Source organism: Scophthalmus maximus, chromosome 13, assembly GCF_022379125.1.
Source record: "Scophthalmus maximus strain ysfricsl-2021 chromosome 13, ASM2237912v1, whole genome shotgun sequence".
Classification (NCBI taxonomy): Eukaryota; Metazoa; Chordata; class Actinopteri; order Pleuronectiformes; family Scophthalmidae; genus Scophthalmus; species Scophthalmus maximus.
Genome location: NC_061527.1, coordinates 6676159 through 6695756, shown reverse-complemented (window position 1 = coordinate 6695756; position 19598 = coordinate 6676159). Strand labels below are relative to the sequence as shown.

At 42.4% G+C, this 19598-nt stretch overlaps 1 protein-coding gene across 6 annotated transcripts in view; it reads left to right on the top strand.

Moving 5' to 3' along the window:
- The window catches only part of sgip1a (SH3GL interacting endocytic adaptor 1a), a 57748-nt gene that overhangs the window by 26990 nt on the left and 11160 nt on the right, over positions 1-19598 (top strand). The window contains exons 3-18 of one of the 6 annotated variants that reach the window (XM_047336959.1): positions 3341-3404; positions 4398-4422; positions 5621-5683; positions 6106-6169; positions 7323-7498; positions 9355-9363; positions 11044-11055; positions 12005-12026; positions 12144-12228; positions 13030-13112; positions 14747-14827; positions 15391-15465; positions 15683-16474; positions 16996-17117; positions 17316-17472; positions 18695-18754. In XM_047336959.1, the coding sequence (XP_047192915.1) occupies positions 3341-3404; positions 4398-4422; positions 5621-5683; positions 6106-6169; positions 7323-7498; positions 9355-9363; positions 11044-11055; positions 12005-12026; positions 12144-12228; positions 13030-13112; positions 14747-14827; positions 15391-15465; positions 15683-16474; positions 16996-17117; positions 17316-17472; positions 18695-18754 (1890 nt within the window). Of the gene's footprint in view, positions 1-3340; positions 3405-4397; positions 4423-5620; positions 5684-6105; positions 6170-7322; positions 7499-9354; positions 9364-11043; positions 11056-12004; positions 12027-12143; positions 12229-13026; positions 13113-14746; positions 14828-15390; positions 15466-15682; positions 16475-16995; positions 17118-17315; positions 17473-18694; positions 18755-19598 lie in introns of all 6 variants that reach the window. The other 5 variants (XM_035648886.2, XM_035648882.2, XM_035648881.2 and 2 more) reach the window with 5 other exon arrangements.

The window sequence follows — 19598 nt, the reverse complement described above, 5'->3', positions numbered from 1 at the left end:
TGATTGCAGGGTTTTTAAAGGTGGCTCTGTTTTTTTTTTTTGTTTTTTTTTTGAAGGCAGTTTTATAGGCAACCGCTTCCTGTAGGTTGCAGGGTGGATCTCACAGAGCTATAATAATAACTGGGGTGTGTTCGTCCTCCCGCTGCGAGTTTGTGTTCACTTCTCAGGACCCTTTCTAAAGTTAGAGTCCCACTTGTCCAGGATTATCCTGAACCCTGGATTCGGAAACTATTTTCAGACCATGATAAACAGTAATTGGAAAATTACTTCGTAGAAGTTGGTATCATTGTTTGCTTTCCGCAGCAAAAATTTCAAATGACCAACGCTGGTCACTGTTGTTCCTCAGTTGTGAATCCTTTTTTTTTTCTTTTCTTTTAGGTTTGGCAGTGTCCTGTCTTGTTTGACTTCGTGTCCTTTGGCTTTTCCTACTATTACATTACTGTGTCTTGAGAACAGACCACAAATTGCGTTAGCACTTGTTCTAGCATCCCTCTGAACGGAAGCTATCAAGTCATTAAACTGTGTGTGTACCGCACACTCTGTTATTTCCCCCTCTCCGTTAATTAAAGCCTGCCATACACATTCGTGTGTTCGTTCACATTCATGTCGCCCAATCAGATTTACTGTAGGTCCTGCTGCACCATAAACATGGGGAAGTCATTTATTGCTATTTTTAAGTAATGTTGGACATTTGTGTTTGGACTGTTTGTACAATGCAGATCAGAATAATAAATCTTGGAATGATCTGAGCAATTATTCTACATTATGTCAACTCTTAATTTGAAGGGGGGGCGGTGTAAAATGATATCTTGCTTTTCTCAAAGTTTTCTTTTTAGCTTGACAATACAAGAGAAGATAAACAGTGCATGCACACTCACAGGCACCAACACGGTGTTATAGTTTCAACACTCGGCCTGAAAGTCTTGCTCTTAACAATATGTTCAGAAGTATATTATTTGTCGTCATTTATTGTCTTGCTCAAGGCTACCTAACTATTGATATTTCTCAGTGTTCAACTTGTGAGATGTGTTGCAGCGACTAACAAGTCAAATCGCCTAAAACCTCCAACATGAAACCTAAAAATAAAATAGCCAATTGTGATCCAGTACCTTGAACTGATCTTGAACATCTTGCAAACTTGTGAAATATGAAAATATATATACAAAAAATCGAAAAGTGAAATGTCTGGTAAGGTTGTTTTTTGTTTTTTTTTACAGAGAAGGCAAATGTTTGCTGCCTGTTTTCTGATTTCAATAACCCTCACAATATTATTACATCCCACGATATTTGTTGTTGTTGTTTTTCTTCCAGAAATGGTTGTTTGCTGCATCCTAACTCCTCATCACCTTGTGTCTATGAATATTCATCAAGCTCTGTTTCTTGAGCCCGTGAGCGTGTCCCCGCATATTCTCTTAAAATTACCTTTTGTGTATAATGTACAACAGGCCATTGAATTTGAGCCTGTGAGTGCGGCGGTGGGACATTTATTTGAGCCGTGGCAGCAGCTATTCATACATAGGAAGCAAGGACAAATACGTCTGCAGGATCAATGAGAGTCTATATCTGCGTGAGAGTCTTCATGGCCAGCAGTTCTCCTTGGATCAATTTCCCATTTTGGTCGCAGCCGTGCTGATGCAACGATTAGTGGAGTAAAAGAAAAAATATGCCGAACCACGGTGTGTAATGTAAAACACTTAAAGCATTTAACTGGAATCTAGTCTCATTTCCAGTGATCGTCATGAACTCAGTGACATATATCATGTGTCTTTTATTTTTACAAGTACACATGACACGTGTGCACAATGTTTTATTTATTTGCTGCCATGACATTTGTCTTTAATTCATGAGAGGGGACTGAGTGGTGTTGAATTTGAGTAACAAATGCAGATCAAGGACAAGAGGCATGATACCGTGTCTGCGTCTGTGTGTCGGTCAGTCGGAGGCGGCGTCAGGTTACTGCTCTGAGGCTTAGTGTGTATCTGCATGTGGCTTGAGGGAGAGATGATGTGACGAGTTCACAGACAGACGAGCGCGGGGAAGAATGAGAGTCGACGTTTTATCAGAGAAGAAATGGAGGGGGACAACTGGGCTTTCATCTGGGGTAAGAACGAGGCAGACTGGAGCTCTGGGGATTCGGCTGTTCGGCAATTTTTTGGGGTAAAGAAATCAACTGCATATAAAAGACTCGAATTTTAAGCTAGAAAAAGCTTAATAATTATAATCAGTGGGTATTATGAATAAAACATGGTGCTGTAGTGTAACAAACTAACTCAACAATGCTGTCGTGGTTGATTTTTTTTGGGAGAACAATTTGTTTGAGATATACAGGGAATGAGTTCCTGGGTGTGCATAGGAACTTGAGTCATCAATATTTATATCATATCATCTATCACAAATGAACCATATCTGCAAATCTGTGGCAAGAACAAAAGTTTATCTAAAAACATTAGGTCCCAAGGAAAGCTGCGCTGATTCATTGATGATCAATCAGTCAGTTGACACGTCTGTTTTGTCGAACTGGTTAATTGTAGTATTTTTGTAAACTGATTTTTTTTTTTCTCCTGAAATGTGAATATTTTCTGGTTCCCTTCGTCTTCCATGAGAGTAAAGTTAATACCTTTTGGATTTGGGCACATTCCTTGAATGCTGCACTCAACTGGAGTAACATTAGCTCAGCGTTCACCTTCTCTACAGAACCTAAGGACTCGATTCAAGGACCTGATTCTTTATATAAGATTTTACTTGAAAACTTCTTTGAGGCCAAAACAAACTCCCACACCTGTTGCCTGAACAACACTCTCTCCATTTGTATTGTTGTGCAGTGAGCTGCTTCATTAGAGCAGCAGGGAGATGTGATGGCTTGTTCAGGGACAAGCGAGCCTTGTTGAATTCTTCAGATGAGTCGTATGGCTGATGCCTACTTTGAGGATCTCAATGGGGAATATATAATAATAATAAAACATAATCTGCGTGATGGACAGTAGGTGCCTCTGTGTGCCACGTCTGTCTGAGCTATTCTTGTTAAATCCGCATTGATTCTCGATTCTTAGCAGAGCTAATGAATTTCAACGAGAAGCCTTGACGCTGTTGGTCCATCTGCAATGACCGTGAACACATTTTTCGTTCTGAAAGGCGGTGTTTACCTTCACACTGCAAACCTCACATGTCCAGTTGGTCAATAATACATCAAAAATAAAAAAAACTCCCGGACGATAGATGCAGACCAGCTGACCCTCACTTACCCTTAAACCCACCCACAGATGCTCCTTTTTAGTCGTGCCTTTGTTGTCTCCTAATTCAAGAATTCACCTTTTTTGTTCTTTCTCCTCCCTCTTCCTAGGATTGAAAAAACGTACCAGGAAGGCCTTTGGGATACGGAAGAAAGAGAAGGACAATGACTCCACGTAAGTGCTGATTCTCCTCTTTGATGCTCGATCCAAACGCGGAGTATATCAATCGTCTCACCGCCGAAAGTGAAAGCCGAAATTAGTCGTCTTCAGAAATGAATTTATGGGAGCAGGCCACGCTCGTACATAACAGCAGAACAAAAGGATTATAATGAGTGGGAACAATTACAGGATGAATTTTCAAGCACCGTTTCTGTCTAAAGGGAGCAGCATACATTAACTTTGCACTGTCATGACTATTTAGTAGTAGGCTAACTTCCCCAAAAAAATCAAATCAAAATTACCAGGGTGAAACCCTCATGGCTGGATTCTTCAGGAAATGCCTGAATACCTGAACACCACACTACTCGGGTAGAATCCTTATTTTGGCACCAGCGCCTCATTCGTCATTGCTGCCACAGCTCATGTTTAATTGTTTTTCAAATACGTCATATACGTGCGGGAGATGCCATGATATAGACTCGTGACATAATTTGACCGACCAGCGCAGCCGATCTAGTAGCCTGGATCAATGTTATTGGGGCAGACAGAGTGTAAATGTCCTAAAAATGTCACAATATCTACAATTCTTTTGAAAAGTAGATTGTGGACGTCATCAAAATTGATCGTGATTTGAATCTGTCAGATCGCCCGCCCCTAATTGTATTTGTATGTATCATACGTGACATGTTATGACAGATCCAAAGCTGCTGACCTCCCTTTCTTTTGCTCACAGCTGATACTATTTCTGACATATTGTAGCGGAAATGATCTGAAATTATGTGAATAGTGCTGTAACTGTGCATGACACGTACCATTAAAAGGCTCGTGTGCCGGGACGTGTGGGAGTTTGTGTGGAAGGAGTTTCTCCTTGAAAAAACCTTGTTTCAAAATTTCCTCTCGACTAATTTGCGGAGCACTTGATTTCGAAAATGAAGAGCTCATCTTGCGTTAAATGACTTTTTTTTATGTTCCACCGTTCACGGTTTCTCTTTCTTTACTTTCTCACAGGGGGTCCCCAGACAGAGACGGGGGTGTAAGTAAAAGAAAACATTTTATACGTGTCAACCATTTCATTCCTTTGTGAATCAGTCCTCCGTGTACTTGTGTGTCACTGGAGGAAATCAAGGCGGTGATTTGGAGGTGCATTATTTGTATTCTGTCTTCTTTTTTACTTGCCAGGAACCACCAGAGGTTGAATCGGTACTGAGCTCTACTCTAGTCCTTCTGAGTAGTTGTGATGTGGTAGTTTAGTGTCTAGATGTTAGATCTGTTATAGACACCTGTATTAGTCAGCCACCAGTGTCGCTGCGTCAGGCCTTTTGTGAGCAGGCTCTCTGAGGGGAGATACAACAAAAAGGATTTTGGCCCCGCGACTTTTGGGGGGAAGCCTGCAGGGACCTGACTCTTGTAATATTATACTGCACTGTAATGCAGCACTTTCTGCAGCATGCAGGATAATAATAGCTAACATCATCATCAGGACATCATAAATAACCAAGCGGAGATGAATTTATGTTTGCAAACAAAGTGTTTCAAAAATGCTATTTCTCCGGACCGATAGACAAGTGGTTTAGGAGTGACGTGAGTAGTGTGGTGGCAATTTCTTGAATAAAAGAGTTGTGTCAACTCTGGTCTGTAAGTTTAATTTACATATGCAGTTGGGCTCACAATGCATTCAAATACATGAGATGCGAGAATGAGCACACCTCAATATCTCCAGGTTAAGACGGCATGTAATTCAGCATTGCTTTGACCAGACCAGGAAATATATAAAACACCGATATTTTCTTTTCCTTGTGCTCATGTTCGCATCCCATGTATTTGAATGTGTTGCGAGTCCATCTGCATGTGTGAAGACCAGAGTTGATTTGACTCTTCATCCAACACAAGTGCCACCACAGCAGCGAGTCCCCCGGTACTGGATGTCATTCCCACATTCTCTTTCCAACATGATCCTGTCCACCTTCACGTCCAATATCTATTAATAAAAAATCGCTATTTAATCTGATGATCTGAGAAGTTGAGCACATTGCCTGTAAGAGGAAAATAGGAATATGTGGGACAGTCTCACGTGACGTGACATCCAGAAAGCACAGCATCAGGGTTTATAGAGCTGAATCATCATAGGTCCACTGCACAGACGACGTTAACGTAGAAACACATCCAGCTGTAGTAGAGTAGTGCAGAATATACTATATTTAAACCTGCCTTTAATCTGTCTCTCGTGTCAGTCTCAGAAGAAGACCAACGGGGCCACAAATGGTTTCTCCGGAGAAATCGACTGGGACAGATACGTGAGTAAAAACCCACACGGGGAATTTTTTTACTCATTAATCCTGGTAAATTCAACTGATTCAGTCAATTCGGCTTTTCTGTTTTCTCCAATGCTGCTTTGTCTTCATGTGCATCGAGTCAGTTTATTGTGTAGATCAATGATGAAATGAAATCGGTGATTATAGAAGGTAAATCTAAAAAAGGGTTCAACCACGATCGTTTGCTCCACTCCGTTTATCGAAGGTTAGGATTATGACTTTGTCAATATGCATTTGGTCTTGTTTCACTTAGCAGCAAAACTAACATTCGTTGTGTGAACTTCAACTGTAGCTCAATAAGCTGCTGTTTCTCTTTTTAGAAATTCATAGTCATGGAGCTCATGTCGTCGCAGCAGTCTGTTAATACAGATAAGAGATTTACATCGACTCGCCGTTTGTTTCAGAACTCTCCGGAGGTGGACGATGAGGGCTACAGCATCAGACCTGAAGAAGAGTCAGAAGAGGGAGATATCCTCAGTTCTGCTTTGTTTGTCATTTGTTCCAACTCATTTTCCTCATTTTTCTCTGCCACGTCACTTTAGCTTACTAAAAATTGATAGCTTTCATTATTAGTACAAGAGTTGTAATTGAACTGGGAAGGAGATCAGTTTATATTCGTCACTGATGTGGCTGCTAAATCTATCTGATCAAATCTTCAATTTTGTTTACGGCGAAAGACGCAGCACTTGACGTACAGTGATGATGAAGTGTGTCAACTGCTTAACAAAGTGTAAAAACACGGAATGAGGAAAGATCTGAATAAAGTAACTAAGGCACAGCATGCAACAGTGTCACAGAAAGAATGAGTCATTGTTGCAGAAGATGTGAACAGGAAGTTGGAAAGTGAGGAAAAGGCCCACCACCTCTTTGTGAAATCAATACGCAGGTTCCGCGTGCTTGTATGGTAGTGCGGCCGCAGAGGTGGAGCTCATCGGTCGGGGAGAGAGTTGTAATTGAGGAGAAAGTCATAATATAACAAGAATGAAGTCAGTCATGGTTTACTGATTAAAAAAAAAGTGAAAAATGTCTTCCTCCACAAGAGCCAATTTCCTCACAGTCCGTGTGTTTTTTTCTGAGGACTTTTAAAAGTCCTGCTACTTATAATAATGTAGTGCTGATGTGCCAAAGTGTCAATATTTCATTATTTGTTAAACCTATACTAAGGCCTAATTTATCATTTACAATGCAGGCGACTGGCTGATCTTCTGATAATCCCCCTCTCAAATGATACGCAGCCTAAAAGTACTTTATTCCCATAATAGTGTGACTATATTATTTTCATTCAAGTGTCCCTAAGTATTTGTATTAAGTGTGCAGTTAATTTTCCAGTAATAATCTCAAGGTAATTCATAGATATTATTCTGTGCCCCTACTTTATCAGCTGTAATCGAGAGGCAGTAACACAATTATTTACTTACAATTATTTGAATCATAATGATGAACCATAATAATTAAGAACAGATGAGGCAATATGATCGGGATTTTGAAGCATTCACCAAGACAGTGACACTAGTTTCACCTGGAATGTGGCTCTGACTTTGAAAGCCACAATAGTCAAATATTACAAAGATTGCTGTTTTCGGAAGGGAACTGTGCTTTTTCCTTGACTCTGTGCTCCCACCTACCACCAAGAAGGCCCACTTCTTCTCCTCTGACGAGTCGGAAGGCGAGGAGGACCACAAGAAAAAATTCAAGATCAAGATCAAGCCGCTGCCAGCCGATCAAGTCAAGTCGACGCCGTCAGTCGACGAGCTCAAAGCCTCCATAGGCAACATAGCTCTGTCTCCGGTTCCTCTGGTGAGTAGCCCTGACGTCACTGCTGGGTTTCATTCATGTGCATGTGCCAAATCACTCCTGCTTCTTATCTGCATCTTCCTCGTACGCATGCATAGTAGGAGATATGCCTGGTGTGTGTGCTTGTCTCTTAAACGGCTGATTCTGATTCCATATAGGTAGTTTGTGTCGTTTGTGATACCGGGAACCGTGTTGTCCGTGACCTGTACCTTCTCCCATTCGGTCCGGTATCGCTTTAAACCGCAGCAGATGTCCCACCACAACAGACACCGTCGGATGACGGTGCTGCTGCCAAATAGTAGGGTGTGAAGGTCTTGTTTTTAAAGTGATGCAGCTCAGCGGATGAGCCTGTAATCAGCAGCCGGACCCCCCCCCCCCCCCCTCTGCCCATTCTAGCCCCCTACCCATAATCCCTATGTTTCCCAGTGATGACAGTTAGCCTGTGTGTCCGCCTTGAATAATTCAGGTTGGAAAGTGGGCACAATGAACACGTGTGTCGGTCTGCTGCACAGTGAGACGGCCCTGTGGTCATTCAAGCTTCAGTCCTTAATAATTCAGCCCATGGATCAAGTGTGAAGTCATCATGCTCACAATGCTACTGTCCATGTGTGTAAGAGCAATATCAGGGGACACGGGGTGTTTTTGCCATCTTGAGTTGTTTTTTTTAAACTTGCGAATATAACAAATGGAAGATGGGTTATCTAATATATAGTCAGAACTGCTCACAGCTAACTGGTTTTAAAAGATCAGTCTGAATTTCTGCCAGGTTCGTCGTCATTTGACCTGTAGTTCCTCGGGGGTCGCCGTGCCCTATTAATTGCCTGTATGATCATTAATCTTGCCGTCAGATGATCTAATGGATTCTAGGGCGGTCAGATATTTTGGTCAGTTGTCTTGTCGTTCCTCCATCATGTTTCCCTACAAAACTACTGTTAGGAGACTTTTCATAAACTCTAGTGAACTAATGTTGTTGGAGTATTCATTATATGTCCCCAACATGTTCTTAAAATTCATATAATGGAGTCGATTTGCCTGAATATGAACCTGGATCATGACGTTGAAGTTACTGGCATTTAGTTGTGATTATGAAACGTCCACCTTCACCTCTACCCATTCACATTAGCATCACTTTTGCCTGGACAGAGCTTTTTCCTCCCACATATGTTCATACCACACTGGATCTGGACTGACCAATACAAAATGTTGGATGAAGACAGGATGAGGGGCCATAGGTTAACTGGCCCCCAAAGGCAAACTCTGACTCTTTCCACTTCTTTCTACTTCGTCCCTTTCCCTTAACTAATCCAGTAAAGGTTAATCCCAGACTAAAACATCCATGAGGCTGTCCTAATTTCAACCCACAGACATTTGAATTTGAGACACATGCCAAGTATTATACCTGCCTAGGATACAGAGTGTCGTATTTTCAGCAGACTGCATGAGCTTAATCCATTGCCGTGGCAGAAATTTGGCATATTCTGCATGAATTATTCATATGTACCAGAGCTCTGTTAGGAGGGACACGATGACGCAGGCTAACAACTTATTTAACACACAACCTCAGCCAGGGTTCTGTGTTTACACCGTGTAGGAGGGAGAGTAGTGTGTAACGTGTAGGTGGACGGATGAGGGATTGACTGAATGTAGTGAAGACCATTACTACTCGCTTCATTTAGCTGTGATCGCAGTCGATGTAGACGACTTCACCCACATTGTACACAGATGTTTGGCTTTTCAGTGTTCGTATAATTTCCGCTCTAATCATCCAACCGCTTCACCCATGTCATCTTTTTATTTTTTTTGTCTGTCTTTCATCTCTCATCCTCTGATGCCTCTAACGATGATGCTAACCTCTGTAGAGGAGTCCGGTAAGACTGTGCTTTGCATGTTGTTGTGTTTGTCTTCTTTTTTCTTTTTTTTTGGACTCATCCCTCATTAACTGACTTTTTTAAATCTGCTCTGCATTGCTGAGAAAAAAGCTGAAAGCTACATATTGACCACGATATTAACCAGTGTGTGTCATTATTTTCCCAGCATTTAATAATATTATGTGATTCGTGTTTGTTTTATTTATATATATAAGACACATTTATGTGACTGCTCTGCATTTTTATGGCACATGAAAGTTGATACTTGGAGCGCTGTCTCTTAAGTTTCTCTGCTGACTGAAAAATCTTAAATCTGATTTTAATTGGTTCCGGAGTCTTTGCATATATCAGTTCTTAGTCCCAAAAAAACAACAGTGCAAGCAGTGGAGGGGGCAAGGAAAAGGTCAGAGATCTGTGTTATTCCTCTCTACTTATTGTAGCAAACATCTTGCTCCTGTGTTCAATTCTTCACGTCTCAGAAGTATCTGCTGCCGTTAGTGTAGCCAGCCACGATGCAGTCAGGTCGACACACAGACGTCTCTCAGGCGAAGTAATTCATTCCCAGATATGAACTGTCACGGGTGCCAGCATTGTAAAATGTTTCTTTCCTCTGGCACCAAGAGTAAAGATGCAGTATAGAATTTCAGAAATGAAACAAACAAGAAAAGCTGCTCTAATGATTCTTTTACATTGTCTGACTTCAAATATATTCCAATTTGTTTAATGGTGCATTTGTAAACATCAGCATGTCTGTGCACAGATCAGTTGTGTCATGTTAAAGATCAATGTTAGCGGCTGATTGAGGTTAAAATGTCACAGCAACACTTCCTGTTTACATTACATACAGCAGGGGGACACTTGATTGGTTACGGCTAACGCTGTTGCTCTCTGTCCTGCGCCAACGCAACCAATGAAATGAATCCCCTCCACCAGCCATGTACCCCACCCCTTCTGTTGCATCACTTTAATCACTCATGGCTCACTGCACATCTGGAACAAGCACAAGAGTTAGGGGAAGGAGGGCGACGGAGGGAGACGGACGGTGTTGGCGCGAGGGGGACCGGACTCAGGCAGATGGGAGAGCTTTCGCAGCAATGATAGAGGCCGACAGATGGGAGAACTCGTAAGAGAAAATGAAGGGAGACTCCAAAGGACGTAGACGGCGAACTTGACAGTTTCAACACAGAAATGAAGAAAAAATACAGAGATAACGATGGAGACGGTTAAAGATAAAAAAGTGATAGTAGGGGGATGGATTTGAGCAGCTCTGCGGGGTGTTTTGGATGAAGTCCAGTCACAGCAGCTTCACAGATGATATTAAAGACTCAGGCAAATATCCTTCATGTGACACACTTTGTTTTCCCTCATCGCAAACAAGAAAAGGATGTAGGCAAACAACGATCTGTTTGACTAAGTAGCCCTCCGCTGTTTCTTTATACCCAGTTGCCTTCTTATACAGGACATAGTGAGCTATTTGCATTTATAGTCGAAAAATCCGTAAGCTGAATAAAGCTGCATACGTGATTTCTCACACAATCTAAAACAGACGTATCCCTAAATATGACCAACCAGGCCAAACATTCCTCCTCCTCCTCTGATGCATACAGGACGATGTCTGCTTTACTGATTTGTCACTCTCTGACCAGGTGTCTCTTCTCTCTTCCTTTTTGCTGGTCACAGAGACGTAGCCCGGTAAGTGTCTTTCTCCTCCGTCCCCCTGGGGTCAGGCTCTTCATAATATGCCACATGGCTTCTTGTGCCCTTTTGTTCTCGTCCTGTGGGGTTGGTCGAATAAGACCGTCGGTGGGTTCCGCCGGTAGTTTGCTAATAATTTAGTTCACGTTTAAATACGTCAATGTATGAATGCTGTATATTTCTCCAGAGTCTCAAGATCACTAGTGTGCTTGTGTTTTTTTCTTTTTTCATTTTGAATGGCATCATGCTTTGGTCTCTACAGTGGGAGAACATTTGCACTTGTGACAGTCTGGACCTTTTGATGTCTTACTCCGCTCCCCCGTCGTCGTGTCTTCTCATCTGCTCCCCGTCTCTTCCCCTCCCTCCTCCCTCTGCCTCTCTTGGCCTCGTGTGTCATGGTGGATTCATACACATCTGGCTTTTAAGATCACAGCTCGTGACGCAATGTCATTTGCGCTGTTGCCTCTCCAACAACAAAACCCCCCTTCTCTTCTTCCCGCTCCAGCTTTATCACTGTGTCACACCTTCTCTAGTACCGAGGGTGGCTTCATAAGACTTCAGAAGCATGTTTTGAAAGCTCTCCAATATATCTTCTGGCTTTGGCACCGCTCACAGCGCAGTTAGCTCTCTGCAGGCAGCAACACTAGTTTACAAAGTTTCCATTTTCTGACTAGTCTGAGACTAACAATGGTATTGTCATCGAGTTTTCCAGTGATTTATTGTTCTTTACCTTCCTTTAATTTGAATTGTATATCCAATGATGAATGTGTCTTTTTCAAAGGATGTGCAGTGTTAGTTTTATCCCTGAATCTTAAAAAGTTCAATTTCTGATGATGCCATTTTACATTTAAAATTTTGGATATATGAGATTGAGATGTTACCGAGATGCTGCAAAAAAATAACTCATATTTTAGTCAACAAGCTTTTTTTTTGCTCCATGTTGCAGGGTTTGAAAAGGAATACTTCCAGTAAGTATCAGCCCAGTTGCTCCTCACACCAGACTCACTTTTGTGATGATGTTGATTATGGATAATGAAATGCGAGAGAGTCACAAGTGGCTGACCTTTTTTAACTTGTGGTTCCAGGCGAGGAGATCGCCAGACCGAGACGCGTCGTCCCCGCTGTTCCCACTGTGGCCCCCAAACCGGCTGCAGCACCACAACCCCCCAGGTGTGTACACTCACACCATTTCTTCTGCCACTGCCACTTAAGGTAAAGGTTATGTGTAACACAACATGTCAGAATGTCCTCTTCAATGGGGACCCTCTCTTGGATGTGGAGTTGCACTTATAACAGCAATAAATAAAAATAAAAAAGTTGTGTTTTGGGTGATAAACTCTGCAAAGATTTTTCCCAACCCACTGAAACGTAAACTTAAGTAACAGCCACCTGAGGCTGTCACTATGTTTATCTACCCAACAACTCTGTAAAGTGCTTTGTGCTGTGGCAACGTAAGCGCACAAATGCTTAAAAAACATTTTTTATCGTTGATTTTCATAGATATAGATATGAGTGGGACTTATTAATTAGCAGTAAAAACACGTTATTTATTTATTCTCTCTCCACAGACATTCATTTCCAATCTTTCCTGCTGTTGCTCTGCAACAATTAAAGCTGTTACTCTGTTATATCCCAAAATACAAACTAAATAGATTATTTATTTTTCAGATTAAACCATAAAAGTCTGATTTTGGTATCTGTTATCTGTTAAACAATTGATATTGTCATTCTACTGTGGTTTCATTTTGTGTACGCAGCAGTTCCTCATGTGCTCACCCTCTTGTCACTTTACAGCACCGTGCAGTCCTTTTATTTTACATATTATATATTGAAGTTTTCGACGATATGATAAAATGTAAGAAGGAAATTAACGAGGCCACAGGATGAATTGTATATGTTCAGTGTAACTGCCGCATAAATTAGGCTTCTGTTAACAAACTCCTGCTACTGTACCACTTTCTGTCGCAGCAGTCGACAAACACCAGTCCCCGAAGACAACACGGCCTTATTTGGGCCTCCCCTGGAAACCCCTTTTGGAGAACAGAAAGCTGAAGGTAGCCCTCTTCCTGCGTCTTTGTCACTTGGATGTTTCTGCCTCTGTATGTGAACGTCTTTGTCTTTATTGGGTCTTAGAATATGTTGTCGTTGACGTTGTTTTACCAGCATAGTTATTGTCTAAAATGTGTAAGCGTAGAAAATGAAAATGCTTTCTCAACACACACTTGTTGTCTCTCGAAGGCCGCCAGCTAAACCCTGCGTGGCTGTCGTGGCAGATATTCTCTCTCCGTCCCTCCTCCTCCCTCTCACCTATCTGTCTGACATCATTGTTCTTCCCTCAGGGCAGTTGTGGATTCACTCCCATCTGCCTTTGCGTAAGGTCAAAGTTGAAATTGGCTCTCAGTCAGAGAGTGTTGCTGCAGTGTTCATGTGCACACTGCAGCTTGTGAATATGCAGATTCTGCTGTCACCCTCTCTCATCCAATCCAGTAGGATTTAGTGATGCAGGGCTCTTAACTGTTACGCAACTGCCATGTCAGGCATGACTAACATCAACTCGACACAAATTCCCTTTATAAATTCATTCAGACTTAATAGGACAGCTCTGAGTCTGTGACACTACTCACTGGTAAAATTCAACTTTCTTTCTCATCATGGTTCTGTCGTCACAGAATATGAACTAGTTTTTATCATCGTCCTTTTTAACGTTTAGTGTTTTTAAAACGTGTTTGTAAAGTCCCAGTCTAAATCCATACAAAATGATCGGTGATATTGATTATTTCTGAGAGTGATATTGATAAAGTCTCTCCAAGTGGTATATTGAACAGAAGAACGGATTTTATTTTCACTGTTTATGCTCCCACTTGGCCACATTATACATGGACATAAAGTTTCATTGCACTTCTACGCTGATGACACTTCTGCAAAGTCTCTGACTTATGAACGTGCCACTAATTAGTTGTTGATTTTTACTATTATTTTTTTTTAGTTTTTGTGAAATAAATACACAAAAGTGAATTAAGACTTTTCACAAAATTAACTAATTGTAATTTTTGCATCAACTGTATATAACTATGATTATTACAGTTGATAGCTTGCCCGGGGTGAATACTATATAAATGCTCCGTCCATTAATCAACTTGTCATATGCATATTGTATAACCCGAACAATTATAGTCTGTCAATCATCTGTTATTGAGACAAGTCAACCACTGTTAAGTTAATTTGTGTTTAGGTGATTGGTGTAAATTAAAAAAAAAAAAATACAGTTTGTCTTTGATATTAATACAGTGTTGAATTCATTAACCAATAATGCTATGATACCAAGGTGCATAAGAGGAAGGCTGAGGTCATTGACAGCAACTTTCTCACCTTTGAAGCTGCTTTTAGAGAATCAGTTTGAGCGGACCGGGTTGTAGCCACATATTCAGCCGTTTACATTTTGAGTCGAATCTTGCAGTGCTATATCATATTAGCATTGACATTCAGCAAGCAAAAGAAAACTAATGAGGTGTCCTAATGTCACCACACATTCTAACTCTGGCTGATTTGTTATTTTTATTGACATATGGATCTCTGCTCGTCTCCTAAACCTGTTCTTTCGTTCAGAGCCCGAAACAGTAACACGACCTCATGTGTTTTGGTGCTAATGCCCCTGACTTGGCCTGTTCTGTCCCCTTCCCGAACGTAGTGGTTCTGTCTGAGTCCGATGCGTGGGGTGCTCCTCTGTCAGAGCCAGAATCCTCTTTGACAAGGTCCTTCCCAACAGGAAGTAAGTTCTATCAATTCCTGAATTTGCGCCGAACTTCCTCTCCGCCTGGAATGACTGCACTGACCCGTCAGTTCACCTCACGAACCCCTTCATCAACCAGACCGTCAGACTGACACAATCAGACAAGAACTTCATCCATTTCACGACCAAATAATCCGGTGTTGGTTGTAGTTTACCCCCCCCCCCATCTCTGCCTCCACATTGCATTTGGCATGATGGTGACTGAATGTACTGTGTTGCATGGTGGGGTCTTTGTATGTTCATCCTTTCTCTCCGTGTTGTCTTGGTTGTATTTGGCAGGTGAAAATAATGCCCGTCATGTGTGGATCTAAACTTTCAGCTTTTCTTTCTCTGTTATTAGAAGTTCATCTGTAGATCCTCTCTTTTTTATTTTTGCCAAAGTCGGCCTTGAATGCAGCCCAACATAAGTAGCCATGATGTGAAAAGTCTTCAATGACATGAACTCGAAACAATACTTGTCTAATGAACAACCACTGGTGATTCGGCGCTAATCCTGGAGTTAACTGACTGGAGTATTCATTGTTGCACTTATATATTTGCAGCGCCTCCTCCACTTCCACCCAAGAACGTCCCGACCACTCCCCCGACGACTGGCCCTCCCGCTGCAGACGACGCAGGTAAGAAGTCTTCATATCTATTTCCGCCTCCCCATAAATTTCCCACCAGCTTTTACATTTGATCTCAGCGGCTTCGTTATCCCTTAAACTTAATGCCTCTAACTTTCTCTGTCGGTCGGTCTTCTTCCCCTGTCTGTCTGTGATGTTTTATCTCTCTGTGCACATTTACTGGACACCTCTGCAAACACTGATTGGTCGCCGGTTTTCTGTGTTTCAGAGGCGTCGGCGGGCGGCAGGAAGCCCTCGATAGCAGACTTGGACAACATCTTTGGACCGGAGCAGGCCCAACCTTTGCCCGAGGACACGGGTGACACGTGGGTCTGCTTCAGCGAAGACTCGTCTAAGCAGCCGCCTCTACCAAAGGACCCTGCCCCTCCACTCCATGCCTCCCCGCCTCCTCCAGAGGATCCAGCACCTCCATTACCAGCGTCCCCACCTCCACCTGAATCTCCGGCCCCTCCCTTACCTACATCACCACCTCCTCCAGAGGACCCCGCACCACCTCTCCCGACCTCCCCGCCTCCAAACCACGACACTGTTCCCCCTCTACCAACCTCCCCGCCTCCCTCAGAGGACCCCGCCGTACCTCCCGTCCCTTCAGGCCCTCACACGCCTGAAGACCGAAATCCTCCAACAACCGCCACCTCTCCACCCCATGCGCCACCAAAAGAGCTTGCATCTCCCCCCGCTTCCTCTCCCCCTCCTCTCAACTCACCTGCCAGCGTCCCACCAGCCTTTGCTCGTAAAGCAAGCACCCCTCCAGCAGTGAGTCCTCCTACTGAGGAACCGGCAACACGCGCCGTCCCACTACCCCTTGTCCTGTCTCAAGAGGGGCAGCCCAGGAACACGGACGTCGACCAACCCAAAGAGGACGCAGGTGAAACTGTCAGCTCGCCCAAAGACGCCAGCCAGGGGAGCCGGAGCACGCCTCCCCCACCGCCTCCACCCACATATCGGGCAGTGGTGTCGTCACCTGGTCCCACATCTGGCGCCGGTGGCACGACGAGCGGTGAGCAGACTGTTTTGTTTTTTGTTTTTTCTTGTAGCTTGGATTGGTGGAAATAACAGTGTCACTTCTAGATGTTAACAACCGTGTTCAAAAGACGGCGAATTCTGAAATCAGAGACAATTTTCTGATATTAGCCTGGGCACTAGTGACATAAATAGCATTAATATGAACATTGTAAAAGATTGAGATTATTTTTATTGATATATATATATATATATATATATATATATATATATATATATATATATATTGTGGTAGCAGTAGATGTTTTTTTTGTTCTGATTGACTCATAGTTTAAGATGAGACTTCACTCTGGTAGAGCATTTTTAATTTTCATTATTATATCTTTTTTACAATTCTCAACCTGTCCTGTAGTCGTTATCACTTTGTTGATGGAGCGTATCTATTAAATGTGTCTAAAGATGTAGTATGACTATCCCGTGTACTGAGCATTGTTCTTTTCACAAACCGATCTACAGTCATTGGATTGAACCTTTTTGTGTTTCTTCTCCTCCCTGCAGGTTCCTCCTCTCCCGTTCGACCTTCGACTCCTTCGTCAGTCAACCCCACCCCACCACCGCCTCCACCTCGCCCGGCTTCACGGCCTAAACTTCCACCTGGGAAACCCACTGTGGGAGATCCGGTAAGATTTTCTCCTGTTTTTTTTCTCCATGTTATAATTTCAGACCTCTTTCAATGTTTTGTTTTTATGTCAGGAATCTTCCAATCGCAGCTACTTGACGTGCGTGTGTTGAAATTAACTTTTATGAACGTCTCGGCAGAGACTCAGCTCCTCCTCTTTTCCTTCTTTATTCTTCTTTTTAAAAATTTTTTTTTTTAGAATCGCCCGTTCAGCCCGCCGGTCCACTCTGCTGCCAGCCCCCCTCCCATCGCCCCGTTGGCGCGCGCCGAGAGCACCTCCTCCATCTCCTCCACGAACTCAATGAGTGCTGCCACCACCCCCACCGTCGGCAAAGAGCTGTCCGTGTCCGTGTCAGGTGTGTGCCCCATCAGCCGCTACTGAGCTGTGCAGCTGAATTAAACTGCTCATGTCTGAAATTAAATTTAATATTGATTTTATGCCCTGGCCCCGTCCTTCCTTGTGCTCAGAGGTTGTGTGGAATGAGTCATGCAGTTTGTATTTATTTATCCATTAATTCACTTTGAATCTGATTTCATTTTTCTGTAAAAATCTGATAGTTTCCCAGCAACAGCGGTCCACTAAATGATAAATATTGGTCATATTATGCCGGTGTCACTTTTTTCGTGATGTCAAATTATTTACGGATTAAACCTCATTCATTTAAGCTGATGTCTGGAGATAGATTGGAACAATTATATAAACTACTACTACTAAACGTGTTTCACATTGATTTGTATTTATTGGAGATAAGAGTTGATCAAAACTTTTTCATACGTGGAGTTATTAAACTACACATGAATGTTGTGTCTGGTATAGATTAAGACACAAATTCAGATTCTCACACACACACAAACATGCAGCATGAGTGGGAGATGAGAATATGAAGCAGGGTGTTAAATTTAATGCGCAAACAGTCTCTGCAAACCTTGCTTTAATGAATTAATTACACAACAACAGTTTACTCCTCCATCTATCTTTGGAGGAGTCGGTGTTGAGGGACCCTGTAGTGCAGAGCTGTGAGTGGATGATGGCAAAGCTCAGTCGACTGTAACGCGGCTGAGTCATAGATTAAAACGTAATCACTCTGGAGGCAGCAGCAGGTAGATAAAAAAACAAATGTTTTGTCCCCGGGTGGACGTTGCTTTTTTAAAAAAACAGATTGCAGACAACAGAAGAAAACAGCTTCACTCCATGCAGACTGTGATATTAGAAGTTATATCTGTATGGTGGTTTTACCGGGGTTTATATTGCAGCCTATAATTCCTTCAGTATTCATTCATGGCTTCGTTCATGTAGCAAAAAGCTGATGCACTTGACAGTAAGGTTAAAGTCATGGAGACCGCTTTCATTATAAACTGCCGCCTTTCCACTTCCAGTGTTTTTTGATTTGGACATTTTTTCTCCACATTTGTGTTCAAAATTTGTCCTTTTTTTGTCTTTTACAGTTTAGTTTTTTGTGTGCATGACAGTACTTTTCAGATTTTTTTATTTTATTTTTCATTGGTTTGATTTTTTGTTTGTTCTTTTTTTCTGTTCTACCGTTTGTTCGTCTCTCTGTTTGTCCCTTGGCTTGTCAGAAGACGATGCTTATGTAGACAAACTGCCCACCTTTGAGAGACACTTTGATTCGTTTGCAGGTATAGTAAAGTTCCCCCCTCAGAGAGAGGAGGGGGGGGGGGAGTGTTCAATCTGTGTGATGCTTTTTACCCAGAGTGCACTTGACACAGACGGGTAAAAGCCATCACTGAGTGTTTTTGTACTTTTGCGACTAATGTCTGTCAAAAAGCGTAGGTGTCGGGACAATGAGATCGAGAGTTTTAATTTATTAAAATTCTCCGCTTTTAATTGTGATTTTAGTCATTGCAGACCAAACACATCTCGAGTTGAGGTGCATAGAAAGCTCTTTGTGTCATTGCCCTCATACCTACACATTTGACTAGTCAACTTCAGGTTTTTACTCAAAGGTATAGGGACATGACACACATTCATTTTTTCTTTCTAAAAAGTGGCAGCATTTTTCAATGAAATCAGCCATTTTTCTCCATTGTTTTTCGCTCTTGCCAACTCATACCTCCCCACGCATCTCCAAAGCATTTAATAGATTTGACAGCCTTTCTCTCTCTCGCGCTCTTCTCATTCCTATTCCACTTGTTCCCCTCAGACATAATCTGCCAGAAAAAATGAAAGCTGTGTTGAGGCAAAAAAGCCTGCATCTATTGCATAACCTTTTATTATTATTATTATTATTATTATTTTGTCCAAAGAAGTTTGTTAAAAAGTGTCTTCCCCTTTGTCCATCGTCCCACTTGTGAGACTTTTCTCTCTGTTTTATGACTGTGCACCAGTGGCTGTCTTTGCCACGTCACCGTGGCAACCTCCTGTCTCTGTCTCTCGTTGACACGTATCGTGTTGTGTGCAGTGCAGTGCACTCCCAGATGCCTCCACTCTGAGTCTGCACAACAAGGCTGCGTGTCTGAGTGT